Source organism: Mobula hypostoma, chromosome 7, assembly GCF_963921235.1.
Source record: "Mobula hypostoma chromosome 7, sMobHyp1.1, whole genome shotgun sequence".
Taxonomy (NCBI): Eukaryota; Metazoa; Chordata; class Chondrichthyes; order Myliobatiformes; family Myliobatidae; genus Mobula; species Mobula hypostoma.
In genome coordinates this window covers 116,249,713-116,267,322 of record NC_086103.1, presented here as the reverse complement: position 1 = coordinate 116,267,322, position 17,610 = coordinate 116,249,713, and the positions used below count along the sequence as shown (strand labels likewise).

Sequence of the window (17,610 nt, the reverse complement as noted above, 5' to 3'; positions counted from 1 at the left end):
AAATCAAAAATTCAAAAACTGAAATGTCAGCAGTTCAAAAGTATTCACCGCCACTTTGCTCAGTACTTAGTTGAACCACCTCTTACAGCTATTACAATCAGTAGTTTAGTTTTGGACAAGTCTCTATTAGCTTCGCACAATGTGATTAAGCAAGATTTGCCATTCCTCCTTGCATAATTGCTCAAGCTGTGCCAGGTTAGTTGGGGAGCGGCACTGGACAGCAATCTTCAGATCTTACGAGATATGTTCGATCGGGTTAAGGTCAGAACACTCAAGGACATCAATTTTCTTCATCTGAAGCCACTCCATGATTGTGCTGGCAGTGTGCTTTGGGTCATTGTCCTGCTGAAAGATGAATTTCCTCCCCAGTTTCCTATCCTCCTTACTCTTCTCTTTGGGGTGACCTTTTAGGAATTTGTACAACCACAGGGGCATAGACAAGGCAAATAGTCACAGTTTTTTTCCTCAAAAGAAGATAGTCAAAATAAGGAAGTCTAAAGTCTAAAGGGCAGAGGTTTAAGGTGAGAAGGGAAAGAGGAGACCAACGAGGCAAGCTCTTCCACACAGAGAGCGGCAGACGAAGCCGCCAGGTAAAGTGGCAAGTGCAAGTACAATTAAAACATTGAAAAGACTACTTGGACAGATTTATGGATAGGACAGTTTCAGAGGAATACAAGCCAAAAAAGCAGGCAACTGGGACTAGCTCAGGAAGGTACCTTGGCCAGCAAGGGCCAGTTGGACATGCTGTATAACTCTACGACTCTGTCACAGTTATAGGCAAATAATAGTGTACAAACCCCAGTTATAGGCAAACACTAATGTACAAACTCCATCACAGTTATAGGCAAACAATAACGTACAAACATTTGTCATCAACTACAGAATGAAGGCTTACATTTTTTATCTTTATGTTCTCTCTGTCGGAAAAAGTGAATGACGTCCTTGGGGTTCGCCACTCTCTCAACAAATCTCTGGCTAAATCGAAGAGTATTGAAAGGTTCAAATCCACCACTGTAATCCACCTAAACCATATCAAGACAAGGAATTGCAAAGCTCAGCACAACTTATTTTTCATTATCTGATAAACTGCCTGGAGTATTTTTGAACACCCAGCACTCTGCTTTCTGATAATTTTAGATTCATAAATAAATTAGCTTGTTTAAAATTCCAATAACAGCTGCTAATAATAAATTAGATGCTGGATGTTGCATACAGCAGCCCCGCTGATAGGTTGCTTGTCAGCCAAATTAAGGCAATAGTGCAACAAAACCTCAATATTTGTACACAAACCAAATACAGCAAAATCCAAAATTATGAATCCAAATTTTTGACCAAGAGCACTTTGATTATAATTCCTAAAATTGACATAAAATTTCATTATAAACCATTATAATTCATTAATTTTCAAATGGTCCAAACTTTAGAAGAGAAGTGCAATTATACAATTCCCTTCACTACCTGAAGGCAACCCAGACATTAAATGTTTTCAAAGACACATTATTATTTGGAAAGTACATGCAGAGGTGTATTGAGGCAGGTGGAGGAAGGATGTAGGCCAGTTGCAGGAAACTGCCACTAGCTGGGGCAGCATGGACTGGTTGGGCCGAAAGGCCTGTATCTGTGCTATACTGCTAAATGACTATGACGCTTGAAGTATAATCACTGTTGAAAGATAAGAAATTATTGACTTGGTTAATTTATTTAATGCATATATGTATAAGATCAATCCTGTGCTATTCTGACAAGATGCCATTATTCTCCTTCATCTTATTATGAAAACGCCAGAGAAGTAGAGCATACAACTTTGTTCTACCAGCCAATAAGATCATAAACTGGCCAGCTCAGTTATTAAGGTCCGTTGATCATGAAAAGGCTTTCAAATTTTCTCCAATTTACTACTGCGAAGGTCAAAATGAAGAACTTCTTAGCATCAAATCTACTTTTGGATTTTCCCAATTTATACTTATTTCCTCAACTCCGTAACTTATCTAGATCAACTTGTCTAACACATTGATTAATTCAAATTCATTTATATTTTTTTCCAAAAGAAGTTCTTAGGGAAATCTCTTCAAAGTTTCATGATGTATCTCTCAAGATAAAAGCCCCAATATCTTATCCTGTTAGCTGAACGTCCTTAAACTGCTGGACCTTCCACTGAATCTTCACTAGGATTTTTATGTTTCTCATTAAAACAGAATTTGAAATGAGACCTAATCAAGATATTTTATCTATAAACAGACCAATGATGAAACAGGCCTTCTGGGAAAACTTCACATTAAATCATATATATGAAGGCATCCTATTTCATACCACATTGGAGTTCTTTTCCCCATCTCATTTCCATTAATACCATAAAAGCTGATATACACCTTCAATGACACATGAACTCCAACACCCAGATTTTCTTCTAGAAACAGCCTTGAACAACTCATCCTTTAGAAAAGAGCGGTGATCCACTTAATACTTAATCAAAATGGAAAAATCCTTTGGCACCTCTGTTCTTCATAACTAGCTCTATTTTTTAGAATGTGTGTTTTGAATAGAAACTAAACCAATTAAGCAAACTAACCCTCAGTCTTATTAAAGGCTTTTCTGGCTGACGTGGATTTCCAATGCGTTCTCTTTCAGCAACATCCAATAATCCTTCCACCTAAAAGATAAAATACAACAACAAAATGAAGACTGATTAATGTTCCAAAATAAATGATTAATTAAGAACCTTCCAACCATTCTCACCATTTTAACCTTATTCTTCAACTACTCACCATGAAACCATAACCACCTATGCTCAATATTCAATGTACTGCCATCACCTCCATCTATATCCAAAGTCACTGCTAAGCAGAAACTCTACTAGAATGTACAGGAATGTATGCTGGCTTCTGCATGAGGCCTAATTCAGAGAATTGTGTACAGTTTTGGTCACCTACCTACCGGAAGGATGTAAATGAGGGTACAAAAAAAAAATGATGTTGCTGAGTCTGGAGGACCTGAGTTATAAGGAAAGATGAAAACGTTAGGACTTTATTCTTTGGAATGTAGAAGACTGAGAGGAGATTTGACAAAGATATACAAAATTATGAGGGGTATAGATAGGGTAAAAGCAAGCAGGCTTTTTCCACTAAGGTTGGGCGGGACTATAACCAGAGGTCTTTCAGCAGGTCGGGAACTATCTATGGAATGGAAGGAATTGTCAACGTTTCAAGGTTCATTTGGATTGAATGGAATTAGACAGTTATTGAATGAAATCATTAACTTTGGTCAAAATAGTACAATTAATCACATAATTCCAAATCTTTCAGTTCCAGTGCTTTGGATTTAAAATTAATTTGTCCGTTAATGTAGCTCCTATTATCCTTTTAACCATTTCTTCTCCTTGTTCTTGTATACCTTGCCAGCTATAAGAACAAGAAAGCTCAGGCCTTTGCTAAAATATTTCAAGAATCAAGAATCCTGCAACACCATAAAGAACTCTTGCTCCAGTTATTTTTTTGGTATATGATCAGCATCATCTTTTGTGGGCCGAAGGGCCTGTAACGTGCTGTACTATTCTATGTTCTATGTTCTATGAATGATGATGATGAAGTGGCCATTGCCTTACCTTTGCCTTACTCTCCATTGCCTTACCTTCTCTATACAGAAAGCTTCTATTTTCTGCGTGACTTTGGGGTGATCTGGGTTAAATATGGCAGGATGATCTGCCAGGACAACATCCTCAATAAAGAACCGACGAATTGTTTTCAAAGGAATTTTCTGCATATTCATTTTCTTTCCTTTGATTCGCAGCAATCCAATATGCCTATATGAGAGAAATAAATAGCCATAAATATTGGAAGCACAACATTCATATATGGTAACCATTTAAATGATATTTAAATGGTATTCCATATCAATATCACCTAATACCTGCACATAACTGAGTACTATGTGGATGAAGTTTAGTATTAATATCGGAAAGAATTATACAGTACATGCCACTGGTAAGAATAACAGCAATTTAGCACAGAAGTCAACGTATGTCACTGGATTGGCACTATGACTTTTGCAGCCAAATTATTTTTCGTTTGGTCAATGAAACTTTGTGGTAAGCACGCAGATACAACATCTGTTTTACTTTTGGGTGACAACTGGATGTTTAAGATGGAAAGCTCTGTAGCATTTAATAGAAATATTTTGCAACCAATGGATGGACCCAATAATATAATATAATTAGTTTTTTTGGACAGTGTCTGAAGAAAAAAGTGCAACATTTCCATTGGTTCTAAGGAACCTTGACACATGACAGCTCAAGGTGAAAACTGAATATTGGGGATGGTACCAAGAACGAGTCCATGTACCGAGGACATACACAAACCTTCATAAGTATTGGAAAATGCACACCACCTCACAAATATCTAACTGCCCTGTCAGTCATCTGGGCAAGAATTTGTATTTTCAAACAGGCTTCATCAGCCACCTCAGAAGCCACAAAAATAAAATGGAAGCAAATCATCCTCCATCCTAAGGAACTGCCACAAAATTAATTTTGTCCATCCATCCACTGACTTAACAACATATTCAATAAATCATGATATATTCATATCTCAGAACATTTTAATAATTATTGTGGGAGGACCATTTTGCATTGCCACATCTATTTGGTTCAGTAATGTGTCTATTTTGCTAAATAATAGAATTATAAGCTTTAACCTGAGCTAAAACATTAAAATCTCATCTCAAACACAGGAATTAAAAAGGTCGTAGGAATATTATCATCGCATGTTATACTTTCACCTGTGTCAAGCTAATGTGCAGAGATTTCCAACCTAAGTACATCATGGAAGCTCTACATGAGTTCAAGAACTAAGCTTGGAACTCATTCTTAAGGAAGTTAGCGATAGGCCATAAAAATAACACTTCTAAATCATATTTTTTACACCTATTGCTAATGCAACAGAAATAACTATTAACTCTTCACCCTGTGCTAGAAAAGCTGTAACAATCAAAAACAAGATGCACACTTTTTTACAGCTTCTCCTGGAGAAAGGGAAGTGACAACAGAGCTTCCAGGCTGTGAAACATAGAACAGCTGTTGTTCATTTCTTGTGGGAGCTATTTTACATTCATGCTCATGTCCCCAAATGACAAGGTCAAGGAAGTCATCCAAAAATTGCTCTGGAATGTAACTCGTAGCTCCATGCTTGCTCCTGTTTGAGAAACACATAATTACAAAGTTAGATTGCGCTCAGTAGTAGAGATATTTGAAAGCACAACATTAACTTTAAATTATTATTTCACTCTTTTAATCTATCAGTGATAACTACTGATGAAAATAAAATTATTCTGAATTTTTAAATTGACCATAAGACAGGAGCAGAATTAGACCACATGGCCTGTTAAGTCTGCTCCGCTCGTGAACAAATAATGACTGGCTTATAAGCCTTTGATTTCACTACAGAATTTAAAAGCACTTTGATATGAACATCTCCTTGAAGACAGTTCTTTCTCAAGTTTGAAATTGCATCAAAAAGAACAGTACTAAAGATAGACCCTGAAAATTACGTACTTCAAACTATTTGGGATCCTCTATATTAAATGATATTCCACACATCCAAACCTTACCCATGTCAAATTATCTATAAAATTTCTGAGTATATGTTCCTGTACAAAATGGCCCAAAGATTGAAATCCCATGCAATGTTTTGTAAATCATTATGAGAACGAAGCAGGAATTAAAATTCCTTTTCACAAAAATGTTACTGAAAATCTCAACTGGAGCAGCATTTGGGATTATACATTCTGTACTTGTATATGCTTTCACTTAAAGGAGAAATTTTATTCAGTCAAATTCTTTTAAGTTGCTTATTAATGTCACTTTTCACTAAATCATAAAATGATTGTTTTCTTGCCTATTTTGATGAATGACAAACATGTTAAACCAGCTGTCTTCCTCTTCCTTTGGCCTCAGCATTGTGACCTGTTTATTTACAAACATTCGGTAGAGACGTTCATCTGGAATGGCTCCTACGAATTAAAGCACATAAAGCACTTCACCAAACTACCAACAGAATTTCATGTTCAATGCGGTGTACATTACAAAATAACTTTGAGAACTACAATGGTATTAACAGCCTTATTTCTGCTTAATGTGTTATTACATTATCCTGAATATCTTCAGTTAAATGAGTCTCATAAGCATTGTTGTCAATATTTGTTCTCCACTGACATTTGTTTCTTTTCCCCCTTACAACTTAATTAAAATGTCAGATATTGCAAAATCTTGATATTTTGTCCCAATTTTCTTAAACTGGAATAGTTACCGTTTGCAATAAATCTGATTCATGACTTATTAAATTTCAGTATTCAACCTGAGAAAAAAACTAAAATTAGTCTTCAGTCCCGAAGTGTTAGCCTAAAATTGGCAGTTGATACATTTTGAACAATGGAAGATTTGAAAATTTTGGTAATGATTAGTCAGTACATTGGAGTGAGTAGTACTTTTTTCTTCATACAAGTGATTTCAATTTTAGTCACGCAGATAAAGTGGTTGGCAAATGAGAGAAAATGAAGGCAAACAATGAGGAGCTGAACTGAACTGCAGTCGGTTACATCCACTGAGAAGACTGACAAAACAGCGATGACAGAACCAAGGTTTGTAGTTCAGGGAGAAATAAAACATTCTGATACCTGAAACATCAACTACTTTGCTTTCCACAAATACTGGCTGACCTCCTGCATGTTTGCAGCATTTGTTTTACCTGATTTCTAGCATCTACAGTTTACAGATTTTCAAGTTTGATGGCTTTGTTTAAAATAGTATAGCTTCATTCTTTGGACCAGCATCCAAAATCTCATTCCTCCCCATCTCCAGAAGAAGCAATCCAGACTGCAATATTACTAAGTGTTTGTGGGATGAGTGCAGTTCTTAGAGATATCAAAAAGCTGGTGGTGAACTTTCTCTTTGAATGCATGTGGTTAAGGTGCTCCAACTATTTTGCTGTGAGTATAAAAATATTAACCCAATAATGATAAGGGAATGTGATTATGAGTCTGAAGGGATCTTTGAATGGCCATTGCTTTAATTTTACATTAAAGTTTTGAGAGAAAAATGCATTGGTGAAGTTGTCACATAACAATGCACCAATATCTGGTGCACAGATTGCATCTACTCATGGGGATGTTCTATTCAGTTTCTAACTTGCTCTTTTGGATGACTACGAGACTTTGAGGGATAATTAGGTAAGATGTTCCTTGCATTGAAACAAGTTCCTACTATGCTTCAGTAATCTAATGTTGAAAAGTTGCTCTTTTTAAAACTCAGGTCAACTGTGAAAGAAATTGATATAGTCAAAGAAAAATCTGGGTACTTTATTATTTATTTATTTAGAGATATAATAAGCAACAGGCCCTTCCAGCCCAATAAGCCACGCTGACCAGCATCCTATCTATTTAACACTAGCCTAATCACAGGACAATTTACAATGACCTATCAATCCACTACCGGGTCACCTTTGGACTGTGGGAGGAAACCAGAGCACCCGGAGGAAACTCACACATCTCACAAGGTTGAACATACAAACTCCTTACAGTCAGGGCCAGAATTGATCTCCGAATTCTGGAATGCTCTGAGGTGTAATAGCTGCCATGGTGCCAGGAGTGAAAATGTAAATGTAAAAGAATTCTCACTACAGGTGCACATTCCTTTATCGGAAATTCTGAAATCCAAAAAGCTCCGAAAACTGAAGTTTTTTTCGCCAACAGCTGACGTCACTCAGGTGTGACGTGGCAGCACTAGCAGAGGCCCCCAGACGTCAGTTGTGGCTCAGCGCTCGTACTGGTTACATGTGCATTTACTGTTCGCTGATATTTTGTGTTCACTGTTGACTTTGTGTTTAATTTCACTGTGAAAATGTCAAAAAGCGCAGCAGATACCCCTATGGGTAACAACGAGAAAAAGAGAAGGAATCTTCTCTGTCAATAACGTAGAAAGTGGAGTTATTGCAGAAGCTTAATCGTGGTATGTCTGTGCGGCGTCTTACTAAAGAAAATAGTGCCGGAATTATCACTGTACATGATTTAAATAAACAGAAAGACAAGTTACTGAAGTTTTATAGTGACAATGACAGTGATGTTCTACATTTATTCTAATAAGTCATTTACCATGTGTTTGATTCGGTTCGTTTGAAGCTGTATATTTTTATGTTTTATTGAATGTTTTTGATGGAAATAAAATCTCTTCTTGTCATTATTCCCTAAACAATACAGTACAACAATTATTTACATTGTATTAGGTATTATAAGTAATCTAGAGATGATTTAAAGTATACGGGAGGATGTGCGTAGGTTTGGTGCGCCGCTGGGTCCTAAAGTCCACCACACTGAGTCAGGTTAAATAAGGGACTTGAGCATACGTGTTTTTTGGTATGGGGGGGGCGGTTCTGAAATCCATAAAATTCTGAATTCCAAAATGTAACTGGCCCCAAGGATTTCGGATAAGGGATAGTGGACCTGGATTAATCATGGAAACTTCTTAAAAACCTATTTATGGTTGCATCTTTAACAACAGTGGTCCCCAACCACCGTGCTGCAAAGCATGTGCTACCGGGCCACGAGGAAACGATATGATTTGGCGATATGAATGAGTCAGCTGCACCTTTCCTCATTCCCTGTCACGCCCACCGTTGAACTTTAACGCACGTGAGGTTATCAGTGACCCAAGATGTGCAAAGGAATGGGTCCGTGACCCATTTGTGAATGTTTCCGGTGAATCATCCATGTCAACACGGGAAATAGATCAACTCCTCGAGCTTGCAAATGACGGTGGGCTGAAAAGTAAGTTTGACATAACATCTCTGCTGGCATTCTGGATCAAAGTCAAGGCTGAATATCCTGAGATAGCCACGAAAGCACTGAAAACGTTGCTTCCATTTCCAAAATCATATCGCTGCGAAGCGGAGTTTTCTGCAATGAAAACTAAATTGCGGAATAGACTGGACATAAGGAACCCCCTTCGAGTATCGCTGTCTCCCATCACCCCTCGATGGCACCGTCTTGTTGCAAGAAGACAAGCCCAGGGCTCCCACTGGTTCAGCGATATTGGTGTGTTGCAATGATTTTATATGTTCATACGAGGAAAATATGTGCTGTGTGTTTAATATCCAAACGTTACTTAAAATGTTACGATGCTATTGACTTACAAGTGACTTACAATTCAGTGGTCTCCAACCTCCAGGCCGTGGGCCAATACCAGGCCGCGAAGAATGCAGCAGTGCAGCGGTAGCCAGAACGCACCCAGCACATCTTTGAGAAAAAAGCCAAAATAAACAAGCTAATTAATTAGGTGCTGCCAGGCATGTAAATGTTGGCCCAGAACAGAGGCGGTTGCCGATTGCGTCACCTCTGATCTGGGCCGACATTTATGTGCCGGGTAGCACCTAATCAATTAACTTGTTTATTTTGGCTTTTTCCTTAAAGGTGTGCTGGGTGCGTTCCGACCACCGCTGTACCGCTGCATTCTTCGCAGCAATGTATCGGTCCACAGCCCAGAGGTTGGGGACAACTGTTATAATTGACTTATCGTTATATTCATGCGAGGAAAATATGCGCTGTGTGTTTAATACTAAATTCGTTAGATAAACCCCTTTAGAAATGAAATTGAGCATATTAGTCACTTATAAGTGACTAATAGTTGACTTATCACCGATATTCCGGTCGTGATTAACAGCACCCCCGCTCCCCGCCACCCCCCCCCCCCCCCCGGGTCGGCCGGTCCGCAAGAATATTGTCAATATTAAACCGGTCCGCGGTGCAAAAAAGGTTGGGGACCCCTGTTTAACAAGGTAAATATTTAACACTTGTTTCCATCAGGCTGTTTCAAAGTGTCTGAAGAATTCTTTTGCTCCTTGAGGTACAATTAAGTTCATTGCCACAAGTTTAAAGTTGTAGTATCAAGTTTACTTGTTCTTTTTTGGTAAACTGGCTGCTCTATCACTCTATATTTCAAAAACAACTCAGTATAAACCATAATGGAACTTCAGGAAGAAAGAACTTAGAACCTAGAACAGTACAGCACAGGAAAAGGCCCTTTGGCCCATCATGCTGTGCTGAACCAGCCAAAAAGTAAATCAAAACCCCCCCCCCAAAAAAATCCCTTCTAGCTACACAATGTCTATATCCCTCCATTTTCCTATCCAAATGTCCCTTGAAAGCCTCTAATGTATTTGCCTCTATCGCCATACAGGCAGTGTATTCCAGGCATCCACCACTCTCCGAGTAAAAATTTACCCCTCACATCTGCTTTGAACCTACCCCCTCTCAGCTTAATTGCATGCCCTCTGGTTTCTCTCTCCTCAGCTCCAAAGAAAATAGCCCAGGTTTGTCCAGCCTCTCATGACAGCACACGCCATCTAGACCAGGCAGCATCCTGGAAAACCTCCTCTGCACCCTCTCCAAAGCCTCAATATTCTTTGTATAGTTGGGCAACCAGAACTGTACACAATACTTCAGATGTGGCCTAACCAGAGTTTTACAAAGTTGCAACATAATGGCTTGACTTTTGAACTCAATGTCTCGACTAATAAAAGCAAGCATTCCATTATCCTCCTTAACCACCCTATCATCCTGTGTAGCCACATACACGAACCCCAAGATCTCTCTGCTCAGCAACACTGTTAAGGGTCTTGCCTCTCTCTTTCCTACTCCCTTCCCTCTGAAATTCTGTATCTCTCCTCACCATTCAGTTTCCTCCCCCCCACCACTCTCCCCTACCCTCCCTCCTCATCCAGCACCTGCTCAACTCTATTACATCCCACTGTGCCATCTCCCTCACTCTTCCCTTTCTTGTTCTTACCCCACTCTCTTCAGTCGCCCATACTGAGTACCCACACTTCCTTTTTCTCTATCTCCCTCTCTTTTTCTCTCTCCCTTTCTCTCTTCCTCATTCTTGCTCTCTTTTCTCATTCTCTCTCTTGCCCTCTTTCTCTATCTCTCTTCCCCTTTCTCTCAATTGCCTCCTTCTTCCTCTCTTTCCTCAATATGTATCCAATCGGTTTTCTTCACTTGCTGACAGCCCTAAGCAGCAAGCTAAGATGGCAGACTACTGCTGGACCATATTTGGAACTTATACTACTAACAGAGACTTTGGAAAAACATCCAGTAAGTATTATCTGGAGGGTGTGGGCTTACACGGAGGGTGTGCAATGCAGGTGATATTATGGTGCAGGGCTCTCAGCATTATGGTGGCTTTTCACTTGAGTGGACACAGAATGCGATGCAAGGCCTGTGCTACACTTTCCACTTCTGATCAAGTACTGCTGTTCTGTATCCGAAAATTTTAATTATGTACCCGCTGGAGAAAGAAAGCAGGCTGCTTGGCTTTCTGCAGTTTCTCCCATTCACAAAAAGCCTCCCTGTGAGGGAGATTACTCTCTAAATAATTGAGTTCACTGGCATTTGCAGTATTGGTGACATTTACAGGGGGAGCTTAAAGTCACAGCTTTCACTTTCGACAGAACTTTGCACTCACTGGAAAATATAAACAATTGTCAAACTTGTGAGGACCATCATTTAACAGGGCTATGAATTTCAATAGCTCTCCTAATATCATTTTCATATTTCTTTTAACACTATGCTGTGCGATAATTTCCATATTTCTCCATTAAACATTATACATACCTGACCTTTCGGGACTGACTCTGATTACACATATGCTAATTGATTAGACTGAATATTAAAATTCGCCCAAAGACAAATATTATTATAATGTAAAATGTGAGTTCTATAGTTACAATAGTACTGGCTACACAAAGCAGCGACATCTTGGCAATAGGAAATCCCCTACTCCCTGCACCTATACCCCACCAGGAGGCGTGGAGGCAAACTGGTGTCCAAGGGTGGGGAATGACTGAGGTGGGTGGTGGAAGCTGTGACTTTGAACCCGCATTTAAAGCACATCATCTGCCAAAGTCTGTATACACACTGTGCAAAGCTGCTAAGTTGGTATCATTTGGAGAAGCTTGCCTTTCAATATTTAAAAGACAAACTGCAAAACTGTATAAAATCCAAGTAATTTCTGTCTGCAGAGAGCAAGAGCAAACTTTCAGTTTATAATAAAGCATGGTTATACACCTATTCAATTAAATCAATAGCTTTTGCTTCCCTAAGCTCGAGACTCACCTAACCCATAGAGGGCCAGCTTGGTACCTCCTTTCTGAATCAGAATGGGGCTAATGTCAATCTTCTCAACTGACATAGAACGCCCAAAATGGTTCATTAATCCCACACAGCTCAAGAGATCCAAAGCACACAGTGCAGCAGCCTGCAACAGAAATGAAATATAGAGAAAGTCTCAGCTGAAGATGGCATACATACACCAAATGTAATCCCTAGTAGCAAAGCAAATGAAAGATCTAATCATCTCTTCTTTGCTTTAATTTCCATGATTTCACCCATTAAATAATGCCTATCTGGGTTAAATGTTTCAGAAATTTTAATAGATAAGCATTGCACTTACAACTTATTTCAAATAAATTCAGAATTGAAAAGTGCATTTAAAGAAAGAATCCAAGGCCTCCTCAACAGTTATGACTATTGAAAGTACATGGCACAGATGGGACAGGATGAGAGGAAAGGAGGTTGGAAGCGATGAAAACTCTGAATACATTCGGCACCCAGTTCCAGTCTGAAGTGGATCACAGGACACCTAATCCTAGCAGGTAGACCAGCATTTTAAAAATGTTAATGAGTCTAGCAGTTCATAATTCAAATTAAAAACAGAAAAAGCTGAAATACTCAGTGGATCTGCGAGTAGTTGTATTAAGTTAACTTTTCATATGAAACATTCTTTCCACTAACTCCTTTGTAACATTGGCTAAAGCCCATTGATAGGACATTACTATTTCTTACTTAGATAATTAAACTCTATTCAACAAACCAGACTAAATTACTCTTATTTGCTACTATAAGCTGATGAGGTGGACAATTTCTTCTTTTATCCAACTGGATCCATCAATATAATGGAGACTGCCCTGCTCACAGAAATAATCTCCTCAAAGTGCAGCTTTTAATGCGAGCAGTATCTGAAGTACCAAATTTACAGCAGTAGGAAAGGACACTGCCAAGAATTGATTGATCATTTGATCCCGAATGTGTAAAATAATTAAAAACACAAATCTTACCCCTGTAGGGTCGTCATGGTTACCATGAATACTGAAAACAGGAATGGAGATATTTAAATTTCCATCTTGATAGTTTACCCAGGGAAACCTGAAAAAAATAAAATAATTTATAGTTATAATTTGAGTAACACCAAGTTTCAGTTTTAGATTTAAGTTGATTGCCTTCTCTTACTCAATCTATTAAAGCTTCAATGGTATTCTAATAAGACTTTCCCAGCATTTCAGTCAGATCAACCATAAAGCATCTAGAGTTTTGACTGAGATTAGTTATAGCATACTTGAAAATAAGAACATCGCAAGTAAAAACAAAGTGAAAGTCACCTCATTCTCCTATATAAATGCACTTCTGACAGTAATGCCATAATCAGCCCACGGCACTAAAGTCAACTGCAGTTCATTGAACAGTCAGCTAAAATTAATTAAATACAATACAAAAGGGAAATTGAACCACAGAATCATTTTCAAACTATTTGAAATTAAAGTTTGTACCGTATTTAAAGTAAATGCAGCTGAAGTCTTAGTCTTGTTTACAGTTCTGTGGATAAGCACTAGAGTAGTTGATTTCAAATGGATAACTTGCAGTATATATGAGAATACATTTAGGATTTTCTACCAAAATAAAGTGAACAGTAGAAGCAGTGGTTATCGTTATTCAGAGGTCACTGGTAATCAGCCAGCATCAGTCAGTTGACAGTGCTCTCCAAATCAGAAGATTATGTTACTTCAGCAACTGAGTTACAACAGAGAATTTGGCACAACTTGTGCGATATTGTTGGAATGTTGCACAGCTTTTTCTCTGGTGGAGAAAATAAACCCCAGAAGGTATTTTGAAAAAGTACAGGGAAATTGTTTCCAATCTCTCAGCCAATTTTACCTTTCAATCAATATTATAAACTAGGTTAACCTGTCATTATTGTATTGTGGTACCTTGCTGTGTGTAAATTGACTACACAAATGACTACATGCCAAAAGTAATTAAGTTATTATAAGATGCCATTGTAAATTTCTGAGGCTATGAAAACAATATATTCATGCAAGCTTTGTTTTCCCATTTCAAAATAGAGTCCTACCAAATTCATCTCCTGAAACTGTGAGTTTAAATTTATTCTGTAACAAGATTGCCAAGTTTTTGTCACTGTTCAAAACTCCTCTCCAAACATTCATTTGCTAAGAGTATTATTATACTTACTTCATATTTTGGAAAAAACTACAGTAAATAAATCATGTATAAAAATGTACTTACTTACTATAACCAAAATTAACTGACTGGTCACTTAATATTTCAAACTGTACTGGAGTGTCTCCCATGCAGTATTTCCTCATTAACTCCATACAGGTATGTAAAGTCTTCCGGGAAGGTTTGTTGTCATGAAAGAGGTCTCCACCCAGCAGTATAAAATCAACCTAAGAGATGGAAAGAAATGCAAGCTAATAATTTTTTTTTGGTTTAATCTTGTATCTAAGCCAATAAATGTACATTTTCCAGAGCTATTCTTAGGTTTAACATTATCGAAATAATCTAACTGGGTACATGGATTGCTCAGGGAAACGTATTTTGGCTGTGATACTCAAACAATGCCATGACAACATAATTTCATGCTTTAGCAGCTGGGCTGGGATCTACATATGGATTTTCACTGAGTAGAAGTCTTTAATCAAAGATTTCAATGCAGAAACTAATTTAACAACTGATTTCAAAGCGGCACTTATGAGAACAAGTGACTATTTCTTGATGATACTCTAATAAAACCTAATAGCTTCTTATTACTATAAATAGAATTTTGGCATTTTTAAAAATGTGTTACACATGTATAATGAAGCATGAAAGTAACTAAACCTTACTTCACGGTAAATTTGCTTCCTAGCGGTCAGCCAGATACAGTACACTGCAGAATATATATCAATTAGATTGAAATGTAGAGACCAAGTTTACAAATGATACAACAATTGGCTACATGGATGATAGTGAAGAGAAGAGCTCAAGGAAAACATGGTATGTCTTGTCAACTGGGCAGAGTCGTACAGTAAATGAAAGTTAATCCAGGGATGTGCAACATAAATGCATTTGGCTGAACATAAGAGTTCTGTTGGGGGGTTTGAAATAGATACCTGCAGAACAGAAGAAACTTAACTGAAGAGTATAAAACAGTGAAAGGACATTGGCTGAGAGGTAAGTTAACAGGCTCTGGACAGCAAAGGCACAGGTAAAGTTTCTTGCATTTTGTTTTCAGCCTCAGAGAATTCAAATGGCAATTAGGGCAGCGGCATTTCCTTCTGTGGGATGTGGGATATCAGGAAGACTTCCAGTGTCCCTGGAGACTTCATCTGTACAGAGGTGTGTCCAGCTGCAGCTCTTGCCTGAACACATGGAGGAGCTGGGGGTAGATATGGACAAATTCAGGACCGTCTAAGATGTGGAGGGTTTCATAGACGAGTCTTAGCAAGGTAGTCTATTTTTATTTTATTTGGAGATACAGTGCGGAACAGTCCCTTCAGCCCAATGAACCGTGCTACCCAGAAACCAACCTATTTAACCCTAGTCTAATCACAGGGCAATTTACAATGACCAATTAACCTACTAATCGGTACTAAATGGACTGTGGGAGGAAACCCGTGCGATCATGGGAAGAATGTACAAACTCCTTACAGACAGCGCTAGAATTGAACTCCAAACTACGACAACCCACACTGTAATAGCGTCGAACTAACCACTACACTACTGTGGCACCCCACCTAACGTACAGGCAGAAAGCAGTTAGGCAACCATCAGGAAAGGTTAAAGTAGCAGGCTGTTAATCAAGATTTCTCTGCGGCTATTCCTCTCAAAAAAAAATACCACTTTGGATAGAGCTGGGGGTAGTGACTGTTCAGGAGAAGGCAAGCAGTAGGTTTAGGCTTCTGTGGCTCAGAGGTTCAGTAGAGATGGGTGAAGGCAGAAAGGAGTATCACAATTAGGGACTCAACAGTTTGGGGCGGGGGGCAACGGGAGATTTTGTGGAGGGATCCCAACATTCTGGCAGGCAGATTTGCTGGTGTTACTAGGGTGTGTTTAAACTAGACTGGTGGTGGATCCCAAGCATCAGGAAGGCAGATGAGAGGCTAGAAAATGATGCAGATGTCAGTAACAACAAATTAAATAGGTAAGACAGGCAGCAGAAAGGTCATGAGCGAGGAAAGCCTAGGTAAGGGGGATTAATCTGTTAGGTATGTTAAGGAAACTTTTCTTGGCAACATATAGAGAGACCTACTAGGGAAGGGCACAGCTTGACCTAGTCTTGGGTAATAAGGGAGGGCAAGTGACTGAGGTAATAATGGGGAAGCAATTTGGGACCAGTGACCATAGTTCTATTAGTTCTAAAATAGTTATGGTAAAGGACAGAATTGGTCCATGGGTTCAAGATCCTAATTGGGGCAAAGCAAATTTTAACAGCATGAGACAGGAGCTTGCAAAAGTCAATTGGAGTAGGTTTTTTGAAAGCAAAGGGTCTACACACGTGGGAGACTTTTAAAGGTGAGAGCTCAAGGTCTGCATATTCCTGTTGGAGTGAAGGCAAGGCTGGCAGGAGTAGTGAACCTGGGATAACAAGGGATACCGAGTCCCTGGCTGGGAAAAGGCAGCATGGATCAGGATGAGTCAGGTACAGACAGCTGGGATTAAGCAGATTCCTGGAGGAGTACAATAGATGCAGAAGTGTACTCAAGTGAAATCAGGAGGACAAAAAGAAGGCACGAGATAACTTTGGCAGAAAAATTAAAAAGATTTTATAAAATACAAATTTTATAAAAAGAGATTTTATAGATATGTTAAGGAGGATACGGCTTCCTCTCACTACCACTAGAGTAGTCAGAGTGAGATCTGTGTAAGAGCAGAAACCATTGAAAAGAGCAAGTCTCGCTGCATGAGTTACACTTGGGCCAATAAAAAGAAGTAGGGTTTAAGCGGAGCAGCCACTGTGCTAGCGGACAGAGTTAGAGTAGGGAACTGAAGCTTTGGCAAGAAGAGGCAGAGGCTAAGGTTCCAGAGGCCATTTTGGACTGGCCGCTGCGTGAGCGGGCCAATGTAAAAGTCCAAGGTTTGAGGCTTTGGCAAGAAGGCACAAGTGAGTAACAGATGAGGTTTTTTTTTATATAAAGTAATCAACTAAAAAGATATCAAATTACAACTAATAAAATAATCTTGGGCTGCAGGAACAGGTTAAGTGTTGTTGCTGCATGATACGAGAGCTGGTGGATCCCATTGTGGGTCCTGATGGCCACATCTAAATCAGGTGTTGGTTGCTCGAGGAACTCAGGCTCGAGCTTGATGACCTGGAATCTGAGCTTCAAACAGTGATGCATCAGGGAGGGGGAAGAGTAACCTGGGCACTGTGTTTCAGGATGCAGCATACCCATTAGATCAATACTTCAAAACAGTCTGTGGCAACGGACAAGCTGGTATGGCTGCAGGTGAGACTGT

At 38.9% G+C, this 17,610-nt stretch overlaps 1 protein-coding gene across 1 annotated transcript in view; it reads right to left on the bottom strand.

Annotated features, from left to right (window-relative positions):
• Window positions 1-17,610, bottom strand: part of mre11a (MRE11 homolog A, double strand break repair nuclease) — a 72,668-nt gene that overhangs the window by 41,668 nt on the left and 13,390 nt on the right. Inside the window, exons 3-10 of the mRNA XM_063053841.1 lie at window positions 14,398-14,558; window positions 13,155-13,242; window positions 12,154-12,295; window positions 5,889-6,003; window positions 5,001-5,186; window positions 3,628-3,799; window positions 2,570-2,650; window positions 896-1,022 (exon numbers count right to left, since the gene is read on the bottom strand). Of these exons, the coding sequence (XP_062909911.1) occupies window positions 896-1,022; window positions 2,570-2,650; window positions 3,628-3,799; window positions 5,001-5,186; window positions 5,889-6,003; window positions 12,154-12,295; window positions 13,155-13,242; window positions 14,398-14,558 (1,072 nt within the window). The remainder of the gene's footprint in view (window positions 1-895; window positions 1,023-2,569; window positions 2,651-3,627; window positions 3,800-5,000; window positions 5,187-5,888; window positions 6,004-12,153; window positions 12,296-13,154; window positions 13,243-14,397; window positions 14,559-17,610) is intronic.